This window comes from Anser anser (assembly GCF_964211835.1).
Source record: "Anser anser genome assembly, chromosome: 1".
Lineage (NCBI taxonomy): Eukaryota > Metazoa > Chordata > Aves > Anseriformes > Anatidae > Anser > Anser anser.
Window position 1 is genome coordinate 72,144,264 of NC_139720.1, and position 26,607 is coordinate 72,170,870.

Below are 26,607 nucleotides of genomic sequence, written 5' to 3' on the forward strand. Positions count from 1 at the left end.
CCTGGTTCTGTCCCCTCCCAGCTCTTGGTGCACCCGCAGCCTCCTTGCTGGCAGGCAGCACGAGAAGCAGAAAAGTCCTTGACTCTGTGTAAGCACTGCTCTGCAACAACTAAACATGTGAAGAGCAGCAGGGGTCCCTTGGGTTGTTCAGCCCAGAGCTGGGGAGGCTGAAGGGAGGGCGGGCAGTGGGACAGGCTCTCCAAGGCAGTGGTCACAGCACGGAGCCTGCTGGAGTTCAAGAAGTATTTGGAAAATGCTCTCAGACATAAGGTCTGATTTTTGGGTGGTCCTGTGTGGAGCCAGGAGTTAGAATCCATGATCCTCGTGGGTCTATTCCAATTCGGGATGTTCTAGGAGTCTATGAACTAAAAACGTCAGTGTGATATCACCACTATTTTCATCCTAAATCTAAAACACAGCACTGTACCAGCTACAGTGAAGATAAGTAACTCTATCTCAGCCAAAACCAGGACATTAACATCTTATTAATGTGCAGAAAATCTTGAAAAAGCCTGGCTAAAACCTTTAAAGCAAGAGAAGAAATCTTGCAGCTTTTGTTTGCCATTTCTAGATTTTAGTTTTGTTTAAGTATTTGGTTTTGTTGTTTTTTATCTTTTCACTTTTATTGCAGAATGTGTCAATTTAGGGGGATGTGACAGAGGTCTATAAAATCAAAAGAAGTATGTAGAAGGTGTCTAGGACTCAGCCTTTTTCGATAGAAGCATTTGGGATTGATACAGACAGGTGTTAGGTACAAAACAAATAAAAGCAGGTGGTTCTTCGGACTGTGTGGTAAGTTGTGGAAACACCTGTGGATTTTTAAAGCTTACCTGTGTTATTGGGAAGACTAGGATATGTCTGTGGAAGGGAATTCCACCGAAATTTACTAATAAATAAATCTTCTTTCTGAACCACAATTCACTGAACTGTAAATTGTTGGAGAATCAAAGACTCTTCTTGAGAAGTTTGAGTTGGTTCTTTTCTTAAGCTGTTCTGTAGGTATAAGTTTTTCTTATTCCCTGAGACAAGATACCAGGATGGGTGGACCTTTGGGTTGACCCCATCCAGCCTCTCTTTGTTCCTGTGTTGAGGCCATTCTTCTATTTGTTGAAGCTTTGGAGAGTCTTTATTCTGTTAGTTTGTTGTATTACCCTGAGAAAAAACTCATGTTCTTCTTTTGACATAATATTGCTGATTGCTTACCACACTTCAGAAGGATAGAAATGGGCTGAAAATTGATGACCTCTGATAGTGATAGATAGGAGTGCAAGTTCATTACAGCTGCTGTAATTATAAAAGCATGGAAAGGCTCTCTAGGATGAAGAGATGTTCATCTGAGAGAATGGTTCGGTCCTACTTAAGTAAGTTGTTTTTTCTCAAATATGCTAAGTAATGCAAATATAGCGGTAAGTCTCTTTATTGATTAATCTTAGTGAATTTTCCCCATGATCTTGTGTAGTCTTTGTACTCTTTTATACTAGACTGACAGTGTTATGGTAGGCTACAGAAATCTCAGATTATAATAACATTATCTAAATCTGTAATACCTAAAATATTACTAACATTTCAAGTCTTCCTTTTTCCTCCCACTGCCTTTCTCTCCTATGGCAACCACGAATCCTGAGGAGATTTGTAACACTTTCCCTGCCCTTCCCATCCTCTTTTTATAGCAGTTTAGTAGAAGATGCTTTGAGCTTCAGTAAATGTTTTAAACTTACGTTTGGGGAAAGTACAGTGGAGGAGGTGCAACAAAGAGGATATCTGTGACAGGATCAAAATATGAAACTTGGGATTGAACATGCAGATATCTGAGTATATGCCTGGTCCTTGCTTTGCTTGTATGTGTCTGTATGTATTTGGGATGAGGACTGGGGGAAGAAGCAGGAGAAACATGTTTGTATACCGAATCTATTGTGCTTAAGTACTGTTTCATATGTGATTTTAAACAGTCTTTTTTCCTTTTTTTCCAGTATGTACAGTTTTTCAGAACTATGATTTAATTGCAGCATTACTAAAATTAACGTTTCTTGCAAGCTATGTTTCTCGGTTTTTTGTGCCACATATGAGCTTTTATTATTTATTTTTTATGCACTGGTTCATGCTATGCTGTTCTGGATCCCCCAGACGATAATAAAGCATCAGCAGGGGTTAATGGAGACTGGTAGGGGGTACAGCAGGGAGCTTTTGTTCCCATTTTATCTGGCAGCCTGCAGCAGGCAGAAGCAGGCTGTGGCTCAACAGCTTCGTCATTTATCTCGGTCAGGTTTCACTGCTGATAAACTTCTATTGAAATGGATGGCTGCTATTGTGCTTACCAGTAGGGAAGATTTCTCATTGACTTGCTACAGGTTTAAAGCATTTTCCTGTCATGCTATGAGGTTAAAAATGTATGATCTGCTCTGTTGAATTGGTCTTATGTTTTCCTGCTCAAGTGAATATTTGTCTTCTGAGCACGTACACTACCTGTTTTAAGGCATAGGTTGGATATAAAATGGTCAGCAAAACCTCATATTGATAAAGCAATTATGAATGGCTGTGTGTCTGTGTGGTTGTATGGATTAAGAGGAAATAATTATGATATAGCTGATTTCTTACAATTTTTCAGCCTATGCTTCATTTTTCTTTATTCATCTTCTTTCCTATTCTTCATTCTCAGAGCCAGAGATGACACCCGCTTACACCTACTAGTGGTGAGTTTAAAGAAAGAATTCTCTGCCTCCTATACAGATGCAACCATTATAAAATGATTTCTGAGTGCAGCTCTAACTTAAAGTGTTTCTGCATTCCCAAATTTATTAGCCATGTCTAGCATTACTGTCTCTAATCCTCGTGATTAATATGGGAAGTCTTATATCCTGCTGTTTTTCAGCATAAGTACACACAAGCTTTCAGAACCCAGCTTTGTCAGACAACAGAAAGCGGATGCCACTAAGACTTTTTGAGCACAAAAATCTTGAACAGAGAAGACCTTTTTGTCTTTGACCCAGGAGCTAAGAGCTTGGCATCTAGAGAATGCTCTAATTCACATTCTAATCCTGAAATTGCAGGGCTACATTTTCCGCTGATGACAGCTCCCTCAATTTTACCACCACCCTAATAAGGAAATTTTGTTTTCTAAACATTCACCATTTATTTTCCAACTGAGAGATTTTTTCATGTTCTGTATCTTTGTATTATGAAATGCTGATGTCTTGCAATCCTGATTATTAATCCTACCCTATCCACCCAACATTGAAACAGAGGTTTGAATATTGAGAGGCAGAAACTATTGAATTCCAAGCTGTTGAACACATTTGCTTTTGTGAACTTGCATTAAGCTTGAACTTAAAGTAGCTGAAGCTAATACTTGAAGTTGCTTTGCTTCTTAATTTTGGCCATAATGCATTGCCCACCTGGTTTGGGTAGTTGTGGCACATGAGAACTTCATTCAGCAAAGAACACCAAGTATGTGCTTTAGAGGGTATGGGAAGATCTCCCTCCTCCATCCAAGTTTCAGAAGTTTAAAGCTTACTTTGTCAGGGAATTTCCACTATTTCTTAATACCTGCTAGGCCTGCATTAAGAAATTGTTACTCTAATACATCTTTCAAAACTCTACAATTTTATTTAAAAATAACAACAACAACAAAAAACTTTATATTTTGCATATTTTTCACTTGGGAGGTTTCTTCTGAACTTCTGAATTAACTTAGGGAAGAACTGAATTTCATGATGCAGTTCAAGCTAGGAAAACTATAATACAAGTAAATAAATAGCTACAGATCACGTACTTGTAGTCTCCTGACTGTTGAAGACTGGGATCCAATAATTTGAGTAGCCTCTTACCCTTGGACTGTAAATGTCCAACCAAGGCTTTCTGACACTGTAAGTTTGTTTAAAAAATAATAAAATATATATGTATTTTTTTTTTACTTTGGCTTTTGAGCATGGTGCTACACAATTGTCACTTAGAATTATACTTTTTGCAGCTGTTCAAAGTGTTTTAATGTAAAAGTTTAAAAAAAAAAAAGCATTTAAAATATTCATGCCAGTTTAGATTTAGGAACATTAAAAAGTCAAGTTTTTATTGCCTTTGATAAACTGAGTATATTTGAATAAAACTGAAATTTGCGAAGTGATTATTGAGGCAGCCATTACAAAACACTTTGGTTGATGAGTTCTTAGAGAAGTCCCCATGGATCTGCTGTCAACAGCAGACTGTTCTTAAGGGAACAGATGAGAGGTTCCCAGCACCTCACAGCAGACAGAGGACACAGAGGGAAGAATTTTGGGTAGACAGAGCCAGAACTCATGTCCAAGACTATACTGATCTGGGTACCAAGCATGGTATTTTTCTGAGCAGTAAAATTACTGCCTTAAAAATAATGTGATGATATAGAAAACATGGATGAGTCCTACTATAAAAGCACCTGTTTTTTCTGTTAACTCTAAGGAGAGCCTGGAGTGGCTACGTCAGATTCAGATGTCCGCTCTTGAGTTATGTTTGAGCCTGGAAGTCATGCTGGCTTCTACAACCTTCTTGCACATTATTGTTAATAGTAAAAGTGTACCTTTCTCAGACTTGGTTGTGGCTTACATCTGCACAACTTGATTTAAACTTTTCAGTGTGAAAACTGAGGTGTTTCTACAACCTTTGGTTACAGATGAGCAGTCCTGTTTTGCTAATGATACCTCTGTAAACGTCATGGCTCCCAGTGGACTAGTGTGGAACTGACTGAAGTACAACCTTTGGATTTCACTAATGTGTCATACATGCTTCCTAGGAGTTAAGAAATTGCATTTAGTTGACTCTATTGTCTCATCTAGAGAGTAATAAGCCTCTACCAGCAGTCAGTGTTGGTTACCTAAGGGAAAACACAAAAATTCCTTGAACTAAAATAACTAGAGCCATTATCTGACCTCACTGAGAGCCCAACACACTTGAAAACAATATTTGAAGGCAAGCTGGGGAGTGATGTGAATAGATATTGAGCTAGCTTCTGCATTTCTGATTCAGCTGGGTGATGATTTGTCAGTTTACCATTTTCCCTTACCCTGCAATATTCTGGCTTCTCTCCCCTCCAAGCTTAGTCACATTGGTGCACAAAAAAAAAGACCTGGGATGGTCCTTGTGATCCTTCTTAATAATTATTTGGCTTTCTTTACACAGTTTTGTTGTTGTTTATTTGGCACCAGGATCTTGTAGTCCTAATCTATTTTTTTCCCTGATACTGTCCATAATGTAACTTTGCCAAGGTCTAATGTCTGTGAAAAAAAGGGACTATGGGAGAGTTAATACTTTCTGTTAGCCTGGTAAATACATATTTTGGAATTACAAGCTTTTGGGCATGCAGAAACTAGGAATTTAGGTGATTTTGCTAAAAGAACAGTTGAATCAATTTAACAGCTTACTGCCACCAAAAAGTGGAAAGCATCCCACGGTCCTTCCTAGTTTGCACTGGCTTAGTCACTCATTGGACTGTTCTATGAACCAGTTGGACTTGCCAAAACAGCAGAAAACTTCCCTTGTCTTTTTCCTCAACAAAAAAATATCAAGTATAGTTACTCATAGAGGAGTCTGGCAAGCACCAACTTTGGCAGAGAACCTGGTAAAAATAAGAAGTTCCTTAGGGGATGGTAGTGGAACTAAGTCCCTTGGGAATGCAGAGGAGAGAACAGAGGCTTTTGCCCATGTTCAAGAGCGTTAGAAGTTGTGCTGCCAAACTTAGAGTTTTAAAATTGTCTCCCAAAACCACCATGGAGGTTCATGTTGGTTTCAGCTAGCTTACTTTGTTTCCTGTGAAGTATGAATATAGTCTACATGTGAAGTATGAATATAGTTACTCATCAGATTTAGCTTACAAATGGTAAGCTGCAAAATTGCAGTAATTAGCTTGCTTTTGATCCTCTGTTTGTACCCATATTCTCTTATTCTCTTATAGCCTATGCCCACATAACAGAACACCCTCGGACAGTTGCTGCTCCACCTTATGTATTTATAACAAAAAATAATTTCCATAGCCAAGCATCTTCATTTACCTATGAAAATCTCTTCTCATCCTGTTCATTTCAGCTCGTTTTTTGTCTTAGCCTGTTCTTCATAAATGCAGGATTTTTTTTTTTGTATTGCATGAGATTTCCTACGAGGTGTCATAGTTGATTGTCACAGTGGTAATAAATGTAAACTCTTTTCTTTGTCTGCTTATCACTTCACCTGACTTGAGACATTATTATTGAAAACTGAACTTTTTTTTTTTCCCTAAAATTAGATTCCACTATCGAGAAAATAATTCTGTTGTTGGTGTTGATTGATCAGGGAGCTAGGAAAGTTGTCCTATTATGAAAGAAATGAGCTTATACAGTGTCTGTAGTATGATAGAAAGGTCTATTTATGAAATTAATCTCTTCTGTTTCTGCATATTTATCTTCACTACAGTCCTATTAGGAATATTATCCATTCTCAGGAAAAATAATATTTTGAATTCTTTAGAAAAATAATTAGAGCTCAAAATTAAATAGAGGGTTTTGGGAACTGTTAAATTAAAAATTGGTAATGGCTATTATAGAACAATTTATAATAAGAAATTGTAGAGTTGGCCGGAGGCACTTGGTTTCTGAAGCAAATATAAAGGGTTCCAGGTATCCTTTCTGTTCATTTCTTAGAATTTTACTTCAGTGAAGAGACATCTTTCCATTTTTTATCTGCAATGCTCCTTGTCTTTTTAGAATAGAGGGAAAATGCTGTTGCCAGTAAGTTAATGACATTGACAGAATGATTTCCTTAAAATAAGTTTGAAGTTTTGACTGCTCAGCCAAAGAGGGTATAGTTGATCATGTCTTTTTTTTTTTTAAGATGGGAAGACTAATAAAATTAGAAATTTAGACAAGATGTCTCATTTTTCCTCTTTTTGAGGTGTTTTATAGCAGGTCCATGTTTTAATTGTGTGATATTACTGCAGCCACAACAGTAAAATCATTCTGGTCTGGTCTGTTCATGTTGCTTAAAAAAGCAAGATGGAAATACATAGTTCACTAAATCAGACTGAAAAAATGTTAATGTGATGTTCAGAAGGCATTCTAGCTATCTTTCAAAGTTGTTTTTGAGAGATGCTGTCCCAGTTTTCTTTTTTCCTTAATCAAATAGATTTAATGAGTTAGTGTTGTTTTTCACTTCTCTGATATAGTAAGATTCATGTACATTTAGGTGGAAGATGAATAGTCATATCCTTGATTAGCAGTGTCATGAACTGAGTCAATGAGTTGCATCAAAGAAACAGTACATGTAAGTATTTATCAGTGAATAATCAAGGCTGAAATAACTAAGCTTAAACCTTGAATATTCCTTAACTATTTTAAGTATAATTCAGGCCTTGTTCAAGATCTTCTTCTGTGTTATTTTGAAATATCAGATATATATATATGTATTGAATTTGGTATCTCATAGCTGTCTTAGAGTAACACTTTGCAAACATCTTATGCAGAATAGTAGTGTTAATGATCAACTCACTAAAAACTGACTTTTTCACCTCATTGCTTTTCAATTATTTATGTTCCTAGAATGCATTAACAAGACCCATGCTGAAATTGTGAAGGTGGTAATGCTTTCTGATCTGTTTCTGCTCTTCCAAACTATTGCAGGAAACACAACTTTCCATTAAAGTGACTTGAGATTTTAAGGTCTACTCAGGAAGAGTCGTCCATCTTTCCCCCCCTCCCCTTTATGCCCCCCCCCCCCCCCCCGATATTTCCTTCACATAAGGAAATGGTTTCTTTTTTTTTTTTTAATGCTGTAAGGTTAACTCTATATTCTTGTAGGTGATCTTTCATTTTTTGAAGATACAGTGGTACCAGTTATTGTTTGTAAATTGTTTTTTGATTATTGGCTTCTTCTATTCAAAACATCCTGAGAGAGCACATAGTATGCACGGTATTTAAATGCTTCCTGATTATTTATAAGTACACCCAAAATTAAACTGTACTCATGAATTAAGGTGAAAGACAACAGTTTGCACACTCTCACCCTGCTTATGGAACTGGGTTAATTATGAGTAAATCCTATCAGCTTTGTCTAATAGTCTCCCAGATTTGTATCGGAAAGTGTGCTCTTTCTAGAGCCTGCATGCTGTCTTCTTCTTCTGGAGCTGTCGATACTGAAGCTGTCTAGCACCTTGTAGGCTTGGGCTGTTGTGCTTGATGTTGATCTAAGTATGGCCTAATAGGAACAAGACAGTTTCTGTTTTTAGCATCCCCTCAGTACTGTGGATATGAGGTGGTGTGCCTCTGCCTAGCCTCCCCTACAACTGGCCTTGGTCTGCTAGCCCTGAGCACAGGCTGCTGGTCTTGTTTGGAGCCCTGTGCAGCTTTGCCAGGGCTTCCGCATTAGCTCTAACCAGAGCTGAATATTATTTTCACAGATGAGGCAGGTGTAATGATTGAGATCTAGACTTAAACCAATCAAGTAACATATGTAAATTACCAAACGTTCAAACCCCAGATTATTAGAAAGGCAAATTCACTGCATTAGCCTATTTATCACAGTTACTACTAGCATTCAAGAGTGAATTGAATCCAGGGTATCTGGCAGCAAGAAAGACCCTTAGAAAATACCGCTTTGCAATCCAGTCTGTAGCTTTAATATAGAAACAATGCTTCAAAGATTTTTTATCGTTAGTATTGACTGTTAAATACAGCATCTTAAAATATGACCACGTTTTCAGCACCAATTCATCTATCTGAATATGTTGCATTCTTGAGGCCATAGGTTTGTATTCATTATTGTTCTAGGATAAACAAAACTCTTATCCTACAAGCAGGCTGTTTGACATTTTTCTGAGGCTGTTTAATTTTTGTACTTCGTTTAACTTTTTTTGTGGAGCTTCTCACTCTTTCAGTAAAGGTAGTGTTTGTGGTTATGCCACATCTGTTTCCTGTTGTAGTCTATATTCTCACTGTGGTTTGCAGTATTCAGAATGTGAAACCCACACCACATTGTGGTTACAGCAGCATAAACCACTGGAGGCACTGCCTCACAGTAGAAGGTGGGTTTCTCACAGGGGGATTCAGTGGTGCTATGCTTCACTGTAGTCAACTGATCCATCTGGGCCAGAGAAAGGGAATGAATACATAAAGCAGTATCAGCTGGGACTTGGTTGTCACCTGATTTTCAGTCCATAGGAAGATTGTGCTGAACTTCTTTGGAATGCATTGATTACTGATTGTGTCTTTTTATTTGTGTCATTTATTATATATGTTTGTTTTATGTGTCATCCCTATATCCCTTGTCACTTTCCGTCTGCCTTACACCAGGCTGTTTGGTTCTGTATCCTATTGATGAGATTCTATTCAGTTCTCCTAAAATACAGCCAAAGTGAGTGTAGACAGCGTGGTGCCATGAAAAAATTACTATGGTGGTACCCAGCTGCTAGTGAACAGATGTTTATATCAAATAATATCACACAGATGTGTGATATCAGGTAAGATTGCAGTGACAGAAGGGCAGCAGGTATGTGTAAGTATTTTCACATAAGTATCTGTTTGGTCTAGCTGGCATAAAGTTGGCTTTCAAAATAACCTGTATGTGGCAAAACAAAAATTTAATATAAGCAGATAGTTAATATTTAAGTCCTCTCGCCTCTTTTCCTGACTTTCAGAATAAGATGAAGCTTATTTAAAGTTTACCAGAGAAAGTTCACCTCACACTACATGCCTTCCAGCTAATTCTTTTAACTGGTAGTTAAACACCCCCTAAATACAGGAGTTTATTCTTTTTATAAGTACAAGGTAAAAAGTGTAGTAGCTGAAGATAGTGCTTTGTGGTAGTGATATTTCGCTGGTTATTACTGTGTTTTCAGTCAGCTTTGCAACATCCATCAGTTCCACATAGCTGTTTGGTTTGCTTAGCAAGCACTAATTGCCATATATTAATTAGTTGCAAGCAAGTGGCTTGTCTCAGTAGTTTAAGGGGGAGGGGGAAACAAGTCATCCCAGAAATTTAAGAGGTGTGTTGCGGTTAGAAAGGGGTGGTAGGTAAAGGGGATCAACAGTTTTGCTTGGTGGTAGTGATGGTTTCTTAAAGAGATAGTGGGGTTATGCACCATAACTTATGGGTTACCTTATGGATGTTAAATCTGGGTCCCTGGTTCTAAAGTTAACCATTACTCTGTTGTTTAGCAACCTCATTTATCCAAACAGAACACAGGAGGCATGCTGCTAGGAAATGAGAGAGAGCCAGCAGATGCTGAAAATTTCTGAAGTAGAATAAATGGAAGAGCAGAGCTTGTTTTCAAAGGAAGTCCAGAAATTAGGCAATTATGCTGGGCTCTGAGCCCAGCTAAACAATCTGTGATAGGAAAAGCTGTGTTTGAAATTGGTTATCAGTGTAAAGAACAAGTTGCAGCTTTAGGATGGTAAACGCACCCTAGTACAAAGTGAAGCTGCCAAGTGCTGTGCTTGACTCTCAAAAGGATCTTAGTGAGAACACAGGAAAAAAAAGTTTCGCCAAGTAATGCTTGTCTTATTTTTTGTGAAGCATGTGCATTAGTGCATGTGTAGAAGTTTGCTGCATATACTACTAGACCGAAGATTTTTTGGTAAGCCAATTCCACAACGTAATTATAAGCTTTTTTAAAACAGTCAACATGGAGCTTATTCCTACAAACCAACAAGCATGCAGAGCCTCTTTCATATTTCTGTAGGAATTGTGCTTATAAAGATTTGGTTCCCATTCTAACATACAGAGAGTAAATGTAATAGCGTCTACAAGTTTGACAGAACACAGATTTAAGGCAGAATTTAATTATTCTGAAGTTTATAACATTTTCTTCCACTTTTTAAGTAAACTTTAAAATAGTTTATTTTAATAATCTGCACATTATGCCATGTGCAGAGAAAGGTATGGGTTCCACTTCTGTTTCTCTATTCCTTTCCTCACTCCCCATCTGTTCTCTGATAGGCAAAGGTAGGGGGGTGCTCTCCAAGCTAGCCTTCTAATTTCTTATATGCTAGTAAATTCTCCTGGCCGCAAAACATCATCCATCTAGCCAAGTTATTAAGCCAATTGATCCTGAAGGTTGTTATTGTACAAGTCTTTGTATTTGAGCCTTGGGAAGAATGAGTAATCATACAGACTTGTCTATGACTACCCAATTCCACCAAGGTAAGGGTAAGAGAGAGATCTGAAAACAGCAGTTTAGTAAGTCATCCTTTTTCAGTCCTTAACTTGGAACATCCTCGGGATGTTGGAAGAGTGTGTTAATGTTTCAGGGATTAGTATGCTACTTTGAATATTTGGTTTGAATTTTGTGAATCACATTGCCTTGGGAAGTTCTTACAATAAGGGGTTCTTTTTCTTTTTTCTTTTTCCTTTTTTTTTTTTTGAAGGGTAGTATACATGCATGCATGCTAAAATGTTTCCTATAAAATTAAAACAAGTAGAAATACTTCAGAAGGAACTTTTCTATATATCCTCCTTAGTAATCCTATAAAACTGCAGTGCTGAAGCATTTTTAAGCTTCTCAAAATATAACTCTTCACTTCAATATGGCACTTTTTATAATAATACTTGGCATTCATAAGGTACTTGATCACTTGAACATGCATACCTATGTTTAATTAATCCTTTCGGTGCCTCTTTGAGGAAGTTAGGTATTACTTCTTTCTAGCAATACAGGAAAATGACACAGTGAATTCAAGTGTCTTGATCAAAGGCATGCAATTATTTACAGAGTATTAGTGTTCCTTCTAGTACAAAAAGCACTGAACTTAATTGTGAAGAATGTAAAACTGGTTCTTTGTTTAGATTTGGGAGTATGATTCTATAGATCTTCCTGTTTGCCTCCCAGAATTTGTGAGGCCTCCTCTTATTGCTATCTGTAACCTGGACAAAGCTCATTTGGGAAGGACTGTGGACTACAAGATACTGAGCTAGGACTCCCTAACATTGTAAGCTTGTCTTCATTCGTGTAAAACACAGCATCTCCCATTTAAAAGTGAGCCAAGAGAGGTAAGTCAGAAATGAAAGAGAGAGACAATGTGTAACAGGCACACATAATATAGTTCATAAAGCAAATATAAGGAGTGTTGTGTTATTATTTCACATTATGATCTGCTTATGAGAATAGCCTTAGTATGTAAGGCTATGCATAAGGGATCCTCCATGGCTTTTAAAACAACTGCCTGTTAAACTAGTCTTGTTTTATTAGATTGCTGTGTAACATTGATAGCACTTCAGTGGGTAGGAGATTATTTTGGAGTTTAAGGTCTAAATGAGGAGCAGGTAATTAATCACTGATAAATAGCAACAGAATTATTCTGTATACATGGAAATGTTTGTGTTTATGTGTATCCATAGGTCATGAATGCTGATGGAACTGGGAGAAGAGTTCTGGTGGAGGACAAGCTGCCTCATATCTTTGGATTCACATTGCTGGGAGACTATGTTTATTGGACAGACTGGCAAAGACGCAGTATTGAACGTGTGCATAAACGAACAGCAGAAAGAGAGATCATCATAGATCAACTGCCTGATCTAATGGGCCTCAAAGCTACAAATGTCCTCCAGATAATTGGTGAGTGAGAATGCAAATAAGGCTGGTATAATAAAATAAGATATTTCAGCAGTGCTCTTCTATGGGTATCACTTTATACCACGTCAGATTTTTAGAAATGGGCAGAATCCAGTTTTTCACCTAATAACTGCAGTTCAATGGCATGGGGTAGGTATTTTGTGAGGTCCTTCAGTTCTCTAACTTGGCAGAATAACAAGGTGGAAAACAAGCAAGCACCCCAAAAATAGGTAATTTTCTGCTGCTTAGGTAATTGGAGTATCTCATAGGTTTGAGACAACCCTGGATCCAATAAGAAGTGAAGAAGGATCAAGGAAAATGAGGACTTCTCTTTTTAACAGCCAGCTATTAGATTAGCCTAGCTGTTTATGAAACTGCAGCTGTAGCAGATTTTCATCCTGCGATCTGAACATCAGTTTGCAAAATCTAAGAATGAGCCTGTTAGACTGCTAAGTGCCTTTCATATGAATACTGCAAAATCATCTTTAAAAATAACTAGAAGTACTTTTGTCCTGTGGTGTCTATGGAATAAACGTGCAGGATCTAGCTTTAAATTGGCTTCCAAAACACTGGTAGCAGCAGAGCTGTGGCATCACCAAACTCATCACATTCCCTGAATATCCTGCTTTATGTGTAGGGCTTGCAGTTTCTTGCTGCCATGTCTGGATTGTATCCCAGAGAATTAGTTAAATGTAGTTGACATGTATCTGCATTGCTACTACCACGTTAAAGTGCCCAAAGGCACATGTGTTTTAAAAACAGCCCTCTTTTCAGCTGTATGGCTAACTGAGCTTGGTAATGGTGGGTGGATTTCCAGCATGTGCAAGTACACATCTTAGTATTGCAAAGAGCTGCTTTACTAGCATCCTGGAGAAAAGAGGCCATTAAATGGATGTGAAAATTGTATAATGGCTTTGATTAGAAGGGACCTTAAAGACTATCTAGTTCCAGCCACCCTTCCATGGGCTAGGACACCACAGGAGCAGGTTGCCCAGGGCCTCATCCAACCTTGCCTTGAACATCTCCAGGGATGGGGCATCCACAGTTTCTCTGGGCAACCTGTTCTCGTGCCTCACCACCCTCTGAGTGAGGAATTTCTTCCTTATATCTAAATCTACCATCTTCCACTTTAAAACCATTACCCATTGGCCTACCACGACATGCCCTTGTGAAAAAAGTCCCTTTCCAGCTTTCTTGTAGACCCACTTTAGGCACTGGAAGGGGACCTACAAGAAAATAATCTTAAAATTTTCCATCTCTAGGAACACAATTGCAGTATGTAACTGGACCAGTGTACTGTGAAAGGTGACAGAACTTTTGTTTGCTTTCTTATGTACTTCCCTTCCCTTCAGCGCTTGTGTTGTTAATCGGGATCACCTACAGTTGTTGGAGTCCGGGTCCCATCCCCTATTGCTGGGTTTGTTCTGTGGGATCAGGGAAAGAAGTGTAGGCTTTCCAGCCATGTAGAGTAACATCCCTCCAAAGAACTAGGGGAAACAAGAATGAATTAATTCAGAGAACAAAAGGTGAAAAATTGTATGTATTTCTTAAAGGCCTCATATTTGTTGATAGATGTGAGGAATGACTTCATCTTCCAAATGAAGTCAGTTCGTAATGATTGCTTTTGCTTTTGTTGCGTGCTTAGGTACAAACCCATGTGCAGAGGATAATGGCGGTTGCAGCCATCTTTGTCTGTACAGACCACAAGGCCTTCGCTGCGCTTGCCCCATAGGCTTGGAGCTCATCAATGATATGAAGACCTGCATTGTCCCAGAGGCTTTCCTGCTGTTTTCCCGGAGAGCAGACATCAGACGAATCTCTTTAGAAACGAACAACAACAATGTTGCTATTCCACTCACTGGAGTTAAAGAAGCTTCTGCTCTAGATTTTGATGTGACAGATAATCGAATATACTGGACTGACATTTCATTGAAGGTAGAGATGGAAGATATTTCCAGTTATTCTGTGTTGGCTATAAAGTTGCTGTAAGATTCTTGAGATAGTTAAGAATGGATTAACAAGTATGGTTTACAAGATTCAAGAGACAGGTAGAAGAACTGGTCCTATCTACGAAAGGCATATATTTTCACTATACTATCAGTATTCTCTCATGCAAATAATTTAAATCTAATGTGTACATTTTGATATAAAGGAGAAGTTTGCAAAAATAAAGCTTTTTGGCAGAAAGCTGAGCAGAATGCCAAGGGTCAGGTGGCTTTGGGGATGACAAATGTTTTGTCAAATACATTTAATGGGTAGAAGTCATGTTTTGGGTCAGGAAGTGGAAATGGGTCTTACATGTTCATTAACTCACATAGCTACTGCATGTGAGACACATTACAAGTCACAGGCTTTGTAAACCAGGTCTAGGCTCTAGACTAACAAATCAAAAAAAAAAAAAAAAAAAAGGTTGAAGGTAGATGTTTAAATGTGGTGGCTGATGGAGTGACAGAAATCTGTCTTCTATCTCTCTTCTCAGTGAGTCTAGTTATTCACTTTGTTTTTTTGTGGACTGTAGGTGTAGTCAGAATTGTGAACACCAAAAATTAGTTGTTAATAAAATAAAGTTTTCTGCAATTGGGTTGAGAAATTCTCCTGTGCAATGTGCTCTAGGTTATCCTACTTGGCAGGGGGGTTGGACTAGATGATCTTCAGAGGTCCCTTCCAACCTTGGCCGTTCTGGGATTGTGAGACCCATGCAAACAATAACTCTTGGACCTTTACAACTGAAGAATCATAAAAGTTAAAAACAAATTGTTTAAGTTAGTTTGAGAGAGGTGACTTGGCTGAACTATTTAGGTATGGTATTCTTTCGAACTGTGTTTGAAATAAAAATAAAACAAGGATCCCCTCATCAGTTTTTGAGTGATAAAAATGAAGACTAAGAAATTTCCCTGACGTGCTGTCACAAACTGGAATAATTAGCAAATAGCATCCGAACTGGGAAGTAAACCAAAAATCAAACTTTGAGTTAACTTCTCGTGTGTTAGGAATATGACAGGTGTGTGCAGAGGGCAATATTAAGGACAAAGAAAGAGAGCCCAAGTTTGCAAAACAGAATTTTATATTAACATTAGTCCTTTACTTTCAGACTTATAATTGGTCATAGTAAATCACAGAATGCCTAAGCTCTGATACATTACTAAATCCTAATTCTGGCTGTATTTGCTGTCTCAGGCTGATCCATGATGGTGAGAGGTATAGGAAGTTTTTTTGAAAAAAAGTCCAAGAAGAAATTATGCTTACTGAAATTAAATTAAGCCATCAGTACTGAAGCACTTGAAGTACTGAGCTAATCAGCTATTAGCTTGTTTTCTTCTATTTGTTGTTCTATCCCAAACTTTCTCATTCTGCTTTAAATATTGTTCTGTGCTATAGCATCAATGCTTTTGTATAGTCCTGGCAGAGCCAAAATATTTCCCCCTCAAAGTTGGCACCAAGTTATTAAAAGTCACTTTGACATGTAGACTGCTTAATTGAACCAGACTAGTTATCCCATTTATTTCCCCAGGGAAACGCTATTGTAATTGACACAGAATGCTTTCATAGAATACAGTAAATTATTACTTCTGAATAGCAGTATTGTTTGCCTTGCAAATAAGTAGCATATTGTATGCTTCTCTTTCCTACGAGATGCCGAAAATCTGAAAGTGTTTAAAATGCAACAAAGAAAACAACCAGCCCAATGACAGACTGGTAAAATTTCTAATTTGCCTGTGTATCTTTGCATCCCCACAGACCATCAGCAGAGCATTTATGAATGGCAGTGCACTGGAACATGTTGTAGAGTTTGGCTTGGATTACCCTGAAGGCATGGCTGTAGATTGGCTGGGGAAGAACTTGTATTGGGCTGATACTGGAACAAATCGCATAGAAGTGTCAAAGCTGGATGGACAGCATCGACAAGTGTTGGTGTGGAAAGATCTTGACAGTCCCCGGGCATTGGCGTTGGACCCTGCTGAGGGGTAACTTGCTGATTTAATTTTATGTTTATGAACATTGAAAACAACATCCTAATGCTTCCTCTAGGGCACGTTAGTTAGGCGTTGCATATAAATCCTGAGAGAATTGAGCTGGGGAATATAACCTGGTAATTTATAATATGAGGGCTGAAGGAATATGCTCTTAATGTCCTGAATAATCATTGAGAATATTGCACAAAAAATCAGAGAAGCTCATTAAAAAGAGATTTATATATAGTTTTTTAATTAATCACGGAATCAAAGTAGTCTTAGGTTTATGGAATTCATTAACTAGAAAAGGGGCATAGCATTGAAAGGAAAATATTTGCCCTTTTAAAAATGAGTGGTGTAGATTTTTGTGTTTTTGTTTTGTTTTGTTTTTGTTTTTGTTTTGTTTTGTTTTCTTTAACAAATTACGGTCCAATAAAGGTATTAAAGGTATTAAATGATTTAACTTGAGAATAGGAGGAGTGAAGCTTACTGTCTGAGAATAAGGGAAAAGTTGTTTGGTTTTTTTTTTCAGATAAGGGAGCCTCTATTTTTGTTGGTGTGGACAAGGAAAGCAAAGGCAGAGAAACAGTGGAAATAATTATACATACCTATCACCAAAAAGAAAGATTTCCTGAGAAGAAACTTTTCAGTTGTACTCAAGTATAATACTGAAAGTAGGGCAGTAAGCAGGGGGAGGAAAAGGGGAGGGGGGAGGCAAGGCAGCAAGGCAAAACTATTTTGCTTCTGAAATAGCTCTTCTACCATGAATGCTTATTAGACATTAACTAATCACTGCAAAACCTTTTTGAGGTTATATCAATATTACATTATCCTTATTTTAGAAATGAAGGAACATAAAGCATTATTTTACTAATATGAGGATTTCATTTTCAAGTGCTATGAAATTATCTCAGTTTCCAGTGACACTGCAAGAGTTACAGGAATGCTGAAAAAAACTCAGCACCTTGCAGACACACTCCTCCTTCTTCATTTCGACAAGGTGATGGCAACTGTTGTCTTCATGCTTAGTTGAACCAAGTTCTGCAGTCCCCCCAGTGGAGGATACAGATGGAGTTCAGCCCTGATGTGTCAGGGATTGCCTGGAATCGTACATCAAAGAGCATCTGAGACCAGATTGCTAGATCCAGCTATTCAGTTGGAGCAAAAGGTTGCTACGGATGATTCGAGTTTTATGCTGGGAACAGTTTTTTTTCAAAGATTGGTATAGTTAAATGTTTTTGTCTCTTCACTGCAGTCAGAACAAAATTAGTTTAGATTTGGGCCAAACTACTGGTGTCTTCACTTGTTCTACAGCTGAGCCATGTCATTGTAGCTTATAAGGACATTTTCACGGCACTGATACCACTGGGACAATTCTAACACACAGGTTCATGCTGTACACAACTTGCAGAATTTTTACATATTAGAAATGAAAATTACTGAGTATTCCTGGTGTCTAAAGAACAGCTTACACTTGATCAACAGTTTCTGAAGTAACCTTTCACACCGTGTGATTGGTTGAAATTAAAGGAATTTCACAGGTATTTGTTACTAAAGAAGTTAACAATGGCTAGCTATGTCTCATTTTAAAAGTGGTATTGGCTTTAAATTTTGGAAGAAGCATCTAATAACACCAAATGTCAATTATACAGCCCTCTCTACTGTACAGTGCCTAAAGAAAAGGTACGCGTGCAAAAGTTCTTGCTTCTGCCAAATGGGTCATAAATTGTCATGTGAATACGCGAGAGTTTGTACTTCTGCTTCAGTGGAAATGCTCTACAGTGTTGTGTTACTCTGCCCTCAGCTGAAATATAATGTGCTGTTACAGAGCTGATTGACATAGTTGCATGGAGATGAGCAATGGCACGTATTAACAGAAATATTATGCATTTCTACCTTTTTTTATTCCTTCATTTGATGGACAGTGGAATAAAACCAGAAACCAAGTGCCATGGAAAGTACTTTGCTTACATAGTCACTTAAATAAGTGAATGTGCCCAACAGTCAGTCTTTTACCTACTAACTGATGCGCATGTATTAGTTAAGACTGAAGTTTTTTCATACAAAACTTGCTATTGAAAATCCGTCTCCAAGTGGAAAAAATAATGTTGGAAGAATTTTGAGGAAATCTGACTCATTTCATTGCTTGTATTTTGAAAAAAAAAAAGAACCAAACATATTTAGTGTAATGGAACCTAATAAATGCTCACATTTACAACTCTTGTTTTCTCATACTCTTTCTAAGGATTTTTGTTTGTGATCTGAATTTTTTTCCCTTGAGTTTTCTTTTGGATAAATGTGAATGTTTGTGTTTTTTGGACTTTTATTCAGGTTTATGTACTGGACTGAATGGGGTGGTAAGCCAAAGATTGATAGAGCTGCTATGGATGGCAGTGAGCGGACTACTCTTGTACCGAATGTGGGACGTGCTAATGGCCTAACTATTGATTATGCTAAAAGACGACTGTACTGGACTGACCTCGATACCAACCTGATAGAATCCTCCAACATGCTAGGTGAGCTTCAGAGCCCTGGGCAGCCTCACAGGGATACTGCTGCTCTTTCACAATACCCTGTGGCAAATTATTGCTTGAATAATGCAAAGATACACGTCTTAAGGCAAAAAAAAAAAAAACAGATTTTTCCCAAACTCACACACCTCTTCTATTTGCTTCTATAATTTTTGTTAATGCAACAAAGTTTTTAGTGAGGGCTTGGTTTTCTTGTAATTAATACAGTTGCTCACAAAGTTAAAATTATACAAGCTGTACATGTTTTCAGTTAAATGTAGGACAAAGCTGTCAACTTTCAGCGTTTTGGAGACTCTTGTTTTGCTGCTCCAATGTGTGTTGGCAAATACATAACAAACACTTCATCTGTAGAAAGGTAAAGAGAAAGCCAAGATAACAACAGCATATTGGACTGTTTCCACAGTGTAATTTAATACAATTTGGTTTTTAATCTTTGTTGGTATCCTCAGGGTTCAGGCATTTTTCCTAGTACTCTGCATGCGTAGGAGCTTTCTTGGCTAGTACAGGGGTGCTCTCTGTCACACAAGGGTCTGTATAATTTTTATAAGCTGCTTCTTAAAGCTTAATAGAGGTGGAATATATTATTCTTTCATTCTCCCAGCGGTAGTGTGCTGCAGACCCACACCCTATCAGGTTTGCCCAGTATCATGTTTATGACATCTCTGCACCCACAGGAGTGGACTGCCTTGTTGTGTGCCAGATTATTCAGATTAGCTTTCTTACTAGCTGATATTTAAGGCTAAAGGAATTTGTCTACTTTAAACAGTACATTAGCAATAGTGGAATAAAACTAGAAGAAGAACAAAACAGGAAAATGCATTACTAGGAATTACATGTAATATAAAAGCTTTTCTTCAGCCTCATGCGTTTTTGGTGTGCTGTTGAAGCTGGCTCAGTGGTCTCATGTGTACTGTGGAACTGGACACAGAATTAGAGTTTCATCTTTCCTGTGCCTGTGGCTAATGATAGCAAAGCGCAGGGCTGTGCATTCTCCTCTTCCCTGTGTAAAGAGGGAGTGACTTCTTGCTTCATAATCTCCCATTCATTTTCTGTGACTAGACAGCATTTAATTACCCCATGGTAATTAAATTGTTGAAATCAATGTGGTTGAAATCTCCTCCCACCTCCCCTCCTGCTCCATATTCTTCTTTGTAAGGTCTCTTAACCTTCCCCCATCGTACACTGTTAACTATTTCCTACCTTGAGCTTCAGACTGTTCCATCCTGTTAAGGCATTCCAGAGACTGATTAGTTTAACCTTGTACATTTAATTTTTCTCATAATACAATGTAGAATCTTATTAAGCTCATAACAATTCTGTCCCTGTAAGCAATGGGCAGAGACCCAAGTGTGGTTCCAGAGATGCTGAATTGGGAATGTGGGATCTTGACACTATCTCCTTCAGTGTGCTCCTGTTCCTTGCAGGGAGGAGGGAAAGGACAATCTTTCTAAGAACCCTGATAAGTTTCAAAACTGCAGCTTTTTTCTTTCTTTAATAGAATATGTTCTGTTCTGTGAACCACAAGCAGGATTAGGACTGTTCTGTGGTAGGCTCTGAGACTTCAAGATGACCTTTTGAATATTGAGCATTGCTTTATAATTTACTTCTCTAGCAATGAAACAGTAACTTTTAAAGTAATCACGTTTTAGCCTTTCTGTGAAGGAGACAAGTCTAAAGCATTAACCAGCATCCATTTTGTCCCCAAATAATTCTGCTTTTTCTGTCCTTTTTTTTTTTTTTTTTTTTTGGAAACAGGCCTTGACCGTGAGATTATAGCTGATGACCTGCCTCACCCATTTGGCCTGACTCAGTATCAGGATTACATTTACTGGACAGACTGGAGCCGGCGTAGCATTGAACGAGCCAACAAGACCAGTGGCCAGAACAGAACTATCATCCAAGGGCATTTGGATTATGTTATGGACATCTTGGTCTTCCATTCCTCCAGGCAGGCAGGCTGGAATGAGTGTGCCTCTAGTAATGGTCACTGCTCTCATCTCTGCTTAGCAGTCCCTGTTGGTGGTTTTGTCTGTGGGTGCCCAGCTCACTACTCCTTGAACGCTGACAACAGGACTTGTAGTGGTAAGCCATAACGAAAGAAAATGAAATACAGTCACAGATGTGTTTACTGACAGATACAAGCCTGGTACTCACAGGAAAAAAGAGTTTTGTTTTTACATGAGATGGTCAGGCTTGCTTTTCTGATAGGCCAAGTTAAATCTAGTTTCTATTTTTAATAGTGAGCATGTATTTAAAAAAAATATTTGGTACCCTACCCACCTTTTCTCAGTACAAAGCAGGGTATTTGACTGGATAGAGTTTGCAATAAAAATATGTATTTTACAATATCATTGTGTAGTACTAAAATCCTACTGACTTGAGAAGATAGGTATTAAAAGGAAAAAAAAATCTTGCAACAGACTAATATCTCAGGAAAATAGACAAAACCAGCTCTAATGAATCTTGTCAGTGACTCAACGAGCTAAATTTGTGTAAGTAAGAAAGCTGGAAATGCTTTTGTTTTCATTATCTGTCTGACAGCATTCCTCAAGTGCTTAGTTGCTTATTAATTTTTCTTTATTTCTAATCTTGCCTGATGTAAAAGATATGTGGTAGATTGCGTAGACTCTGGACTTCGCATAGCCTTTAGGTGGGTCGAGACTTAATTCTGTAGTAGTTCTGTTTGCTGGCTGAGGAGATGCTGTGGTGGGTCACTCATACCCCCAAAGGTGTTTCTTGCTCAGTGAGGCTCAGCTCAGCTCCACTGCCTCCACAGCACTTCACATTTCTGATCTCAGTGCAGCCAAGCCCCATTTTTCTTTATTGTTGTACAGAATATGAACCACAAGGCCCCTCAGGCTGTGTGTAATTGGTTTCTAACCAAATAATTTATCCATCTCTCAATAACTGGCTGCCAGTGAAGCACTCATAATTTTGGCAGGCATACTGGATGGCTGATTTCCACTGGTGTCATTCAGATTAGTCAGTGGGTTAAGAGATTCATGGTACAGAGAGACAGATTGTATCTTGTCTGCATTATGCCCAAGTAGAGAGATCCAACTGTTGTTTTAAAGCCAAAAGCAGGGTAGCCTGCTCCATGAATACCATCTCATGGAATTTTTTGAAAATCATGCTTTTTGGAAAAGTCTGCTGTATCCCCCCATTGTGTGTCCTGCTCTCTTTCTTTCTGTTTTTGTTACAAATGATGCTTGCCTGGCAGCTGGATTTTTGTACTTGAATGTTCTCACACCTTTCTGCAGGTTAGAAGCACAGCTGGCACCACTCTAGTGGTTACTGTGATGTTGTAGGTGGAGGAATTTGACTTCCAGTGGAGAACAAGTAGCAAATTGATAAAAGGTCATGTTTTCCTGTGAAAATGCTCTCTTTACAAAGGAGGAGAAAAGTAGGAAAGGAAGAAGGAAAATACAGGAAACAGTTGCGAGCAAACAGAATGTCTCCCTGCAGCATGTTTTGGTCTTTCATGAGGTATTAGGAGTTTTCCTTCTGTCGTGTTCAAACCTGGTAACTTTCCAGCTTCTCATTTGTAAGTAATTGGAGTCTTAGGCTTCTCTACTTATAATTTAATTTTTCTCTTGGCCATTATAATTAGAGCATGAATCGTTTTAACTTTCTCTTGCCTGTTTTACTTGCTTATATATTCCTGAACATTATTATTAGCCCAAGCCCTGTCTAGAGGCCAGATCCTCCCTTCTGGATCACCCTGCTCATGTGTGTATAGATTGGTTTAATTACGGGAAGGACACACTGCCCTGACTAGATCTGTTATCTCATCAGACCTACCAAGTGCTATGAAGTTTGAATGCATGTTACACAGGAGACGTTCTCATTACGTTCCATTTGCCTTCCAAAAATACAGTTAAAATATGTGACTACTGGGAGGTAGAATGATGAAGACTGTGAAGTGATTTCTCAAATTGGTACTGTTTCAGAGATGTGGGGACTCAAAGGGGGAAATTTTGCTGTTACTTTTTATTATAAGTCATCAATTCCAAGTTGGAAGCCAGGAAAACAGTGAGAGGGCCTCTTTGGGGAAAAGATGGAAAAGATTTTGGGTGTTTATGACAGTATATTTGCCTGGACTGTTTTATCTTAAGCTTTTTTTTTTTTCTTACCTTGGCATTAGTCTCTTAATTGCTTGATAAGAATACTGATATCTTCTGAGTCTATTATTTTACTGTATATAACAGTATAAATTTTGGTTTGCTTTTTTTGGTTTTCTTTTCCAGTTTAGAGCTAAGTAGAAAAAGTCTCTCCAAAATTATTGGAGAAACATTTGGAAGAGAAATACAGGTTTTCCAGAAAGCAAACATACCTTACAATCAGGCCTGATTGTTATAGGAAGTTAGGATTGAGTGTTAGTTGCCAAGGAAACTTCCCCCCACGCACTTTTTTTTTTTTCTTCACAGCAGCAGAGAAATGTTCAAAGTGTATGCCTAAAATAACAAAGAGAGGTGATGATGTTCTCTGGGAAGGCTTTTGCCTACCTCCCCTTTCCAAGGTACAGCCTTACCTGTTTTACAGGCTGGATTGAATGAGTGCAGTGTCCCGCTGCTAATCTCTCCAGATTTGTGCTATAGTAAATTGATTATGCAGACTTCAGGGAAGCTGTAAGCTGCATTTTTGGCTGCTGGCTCTTGTGCTGTCTTGCACAGCAGTGGTTGCAGGAAGACCATTATTGAAAAGAATGCTGTGAAAAGGGGAAATGTTTTAACTACTTCCACTCACTTCTGACCCAGCTATATAATACAGGGATAATTTCTTTTTAAAGAAGTATTAAACACATTTGCCTTGTGTGCTTTCTGTAAGATGTAGCTGGTAAATTACAGCTTAACAGGGTGGGGAAGTCTTATTTTTTGACATTTGGTGGAATTTATAAGAAAAACTGTCTTTTATCCAGGAAGTTTTTGCTGAACATCTGGAAAACCAAAGCAGAACATCTGATATTTTTCTTACTGCAGGTCAGCATTCCTAGATAAGCACCTAGAAATCAGCAAGACAGACAAATCTGAGAAGAGTGAAAAGGTGTTTTTGTTTTGTTTAAAAACAAAAACACAACAACAACAGCCTACACACATCTAAGACATTTTCCTACGAATTACTTGTTCCATTCTGGTGCTGGCAGAAAGAGGGTTAGCAGGAACAGGACTGATCCATTCTAATGACACTTTCTGTACCCTGTGATGTCTAAATAAGGAGTCAGTGTTGGTTTTTGCTCAGTTAATTCTGCACATAGAAATGTACCTAGCAAAAAGTTCAACTTCAAAATAGTGGAACTGTGTTTTCCTGGGACCCCTTTAGAAAATTGTCAGTTCCTTGAGAGTCACAGCTGACCACTGAAGTAATTTTGACAGAAGTCTTCACATTCACTAGTCCTGCAATTTACAAAATTATCTTTGCTAGTCATATCCAGACTCAGACTTTTATAGTAGAAAGAGGTCAATTGAAAGGCTTTCCAAACTTTCCAAGTTTGTGTTTTTTTGTGCCTGTTGTTTTGGATTTGTTTTTTGTTGTTGTTGTTCTGATTTTTTTTGTTGTTTGTTTTGTTTTGTTTTCAAAGAAAGATAAAGGGAATGAAATACTAGGTACTGTCTGTGTTTTATATGCTGTTATTGAACATAAAAATACTCAATGCTATTGCTGCGTGTAACCCTTTCCCCCTCCTTTTTTTTAATCCATCAAGCTCCTACAACCTTTCTTTTGTTCAGTCAGAAGAATGCAATTAATCGCATGGTGATAGATGAACAGCAGAGCCCAGATATCATACTCCCTATACATAGTCTCAGAAATGTTCGAGCCATCGACTACGACCCCCTGGATAAACAGCTGTATTGGATTGATTCTCGGCAGAACATCATTAGGAAGGCACAGGAAGATGGCAGCCAGGTATCCTGTGGGCGCCGGAGTTACTAAAAGATGCTCTGTACCCAAGTGTATGGTTGTATGTGAATGATTTAGATATACAGATTTCCTATAGATTACTAGCTGTCACTTGGCACAACAAGTGGCATCTGGAGTTTCTGGAGTCTTTTTGCCGTAATCTGGGAGATGCAGCAGGAAATGAAACACAGAAAACTAAGGCCTTGGCTAAAGATACTTTAGTCCTCAGTGCAATATTTGCTCAGCCCTGTCTTTTGGCTGGGTACTGTTACAAACTCCTGTGTGAGAGACATGAAATGTGGAAGGGAAGATTCTTAGGAGAAAATGAGTGTGTCAAAAGAGGGACAGAAAAGATACAAATGAGCAGGGCATAGGAGCGTTGACTCTGAAATGGAGAGGCTGGGACTCTGTCAGTGCACGGCTTTGTCTAAAGTCTCCTGGGTTCTGGTGGGGATAGGAAGAGAGCTGAAGAGACCCTCCACTGGGTTGTGGAGGTTGAAACTAGTGACCTGTAAGAGATGTAGCAAGCTTGGGAAATAGTTTAGTGAATGCAAAAAAGTAGCGCTATGCAGAAGGCCAAAGGTAATACAGGTGACTGAGATTAGCTGTGAGCATTTTCACATCTTAAAATACATACTTTCCCCCTGCATTTTTTGAATGGGGGAGGAGCAGGAGACTAAAATGGACAACACAGAGGTTCTATGTTCGGTGTAGTTTCTGGTGGTGAGTGTGGTGTTAGTTGGATCCTGCTGAAATGCCCTTCAGACTTGACGCTTAATTTAGCAATGGTTTTAATTTTGGAATCTCTAAATAATTTAATATCCCAAACTCCAAAGTCAAAGGCACAAGATTTTTTTGCCTGCTTCAGCAGAATAAACAAATGCAAGGCTTTAGGCACACCCTTTCGTAGAGGTGTCAAGCCAAAGAAGAAAGTTAAGGAAATCTTCCAGTGAAGTTTAATTTGGGGGTAGGGAGAATCCTTTTTCTTCCAAAAAGATTGTTAGCCTGTGTTTTGAGCATTATCATTCCTCCTCTTTCGTGACAAGGTCACGAAAGGTGTCATTTAGGCTCATCTCTCACTATGAGCAGACTATGCAGTGTCATTCTAAAAAAAAAAAATTGAAAAAAAAGGGGGGGCATTAGAATTCCAGATGTGTAGGCAAGTAGAAGACAAGAACTTTGGGGCAGAGAGTTATTATCTGGAAATGTTCTAAAGTCTTTCTGTTATGTTAGCTGATGTCCTTCTGTCTGTCATCAGAGTTCCCTTCCCATTTATGATTCATCCTTATATTATTTCCCCCAAGTGTGATGGTGGAGAAGAGTGAGGCAAGAATTTCAAGCACCATCTGGCCTCACTTTGCTGGTGTTTTTTTATCTGTTCAGCTGCAGCTATGGAAATTAGAGGTGATGCAAGTGTTTCTGTTGTAGCGTGCTTAATGCTCTGGGTTTGGGTCTATCCAAACTGAACTTAGGGTTGTCAAGAAAGCAGGGGAGAAAGGGGAGGTTCAACCTGAATCTTCAATGTAGAGACGATTTGGACTTTTCAGTCAAACTTGCTAAACCTTATGAGCTGCAACCAATGTACTTGATTGCCATTCCAACAAACCGTAAGAACTAAGTGTCTATATCTAATCAAAGGTGTTGGTAGGAAAAGTGTTCCTGGGTGTCTCCTGCTTTATAATAT

At 38.4% G+C, this 26,607-nt stretch overlaps 1 protein-coding gene across 2 annotated transcripts in view; it reads left to right on the forward strand.

The window, feature by feature from the left end:
* The window catches only part of LRP6 (LDL receptor related protein 6), a 121,989-nt gene that overhangs the window by 77,139 nt on the left and 18,243 nt on the right, over positions 1-26,607 (forward strand). For both annotated transcript variants that reach the window (XM_083819923.1, XM_083819924.1), the window contains 6 exons: positions 12,328-12,544; positions 14,187-14,476; positions 16,280-16,506; positions 18,826-19,010; positions 20,781-21,107; positions 24,727-24,929. In XM_083819923.1, coding sequence (XP_083676049.1) covers positions 12,328-12,544; positions 14,187-14,476; positions 16,280-16,506; positions 18,826-19,010; positions 20,781-21,107; positions 24,727-24,929 — 1,449 coding nt within the window. The remainder of the gene's footprint in view (positions 1-12,327; positions 12,545-14,186; positions 14,477-16,279; positions 16,507-18,825; positions 19,011-20,780; positions 21,108-24,726; positions 24,930-26,607) is intronic.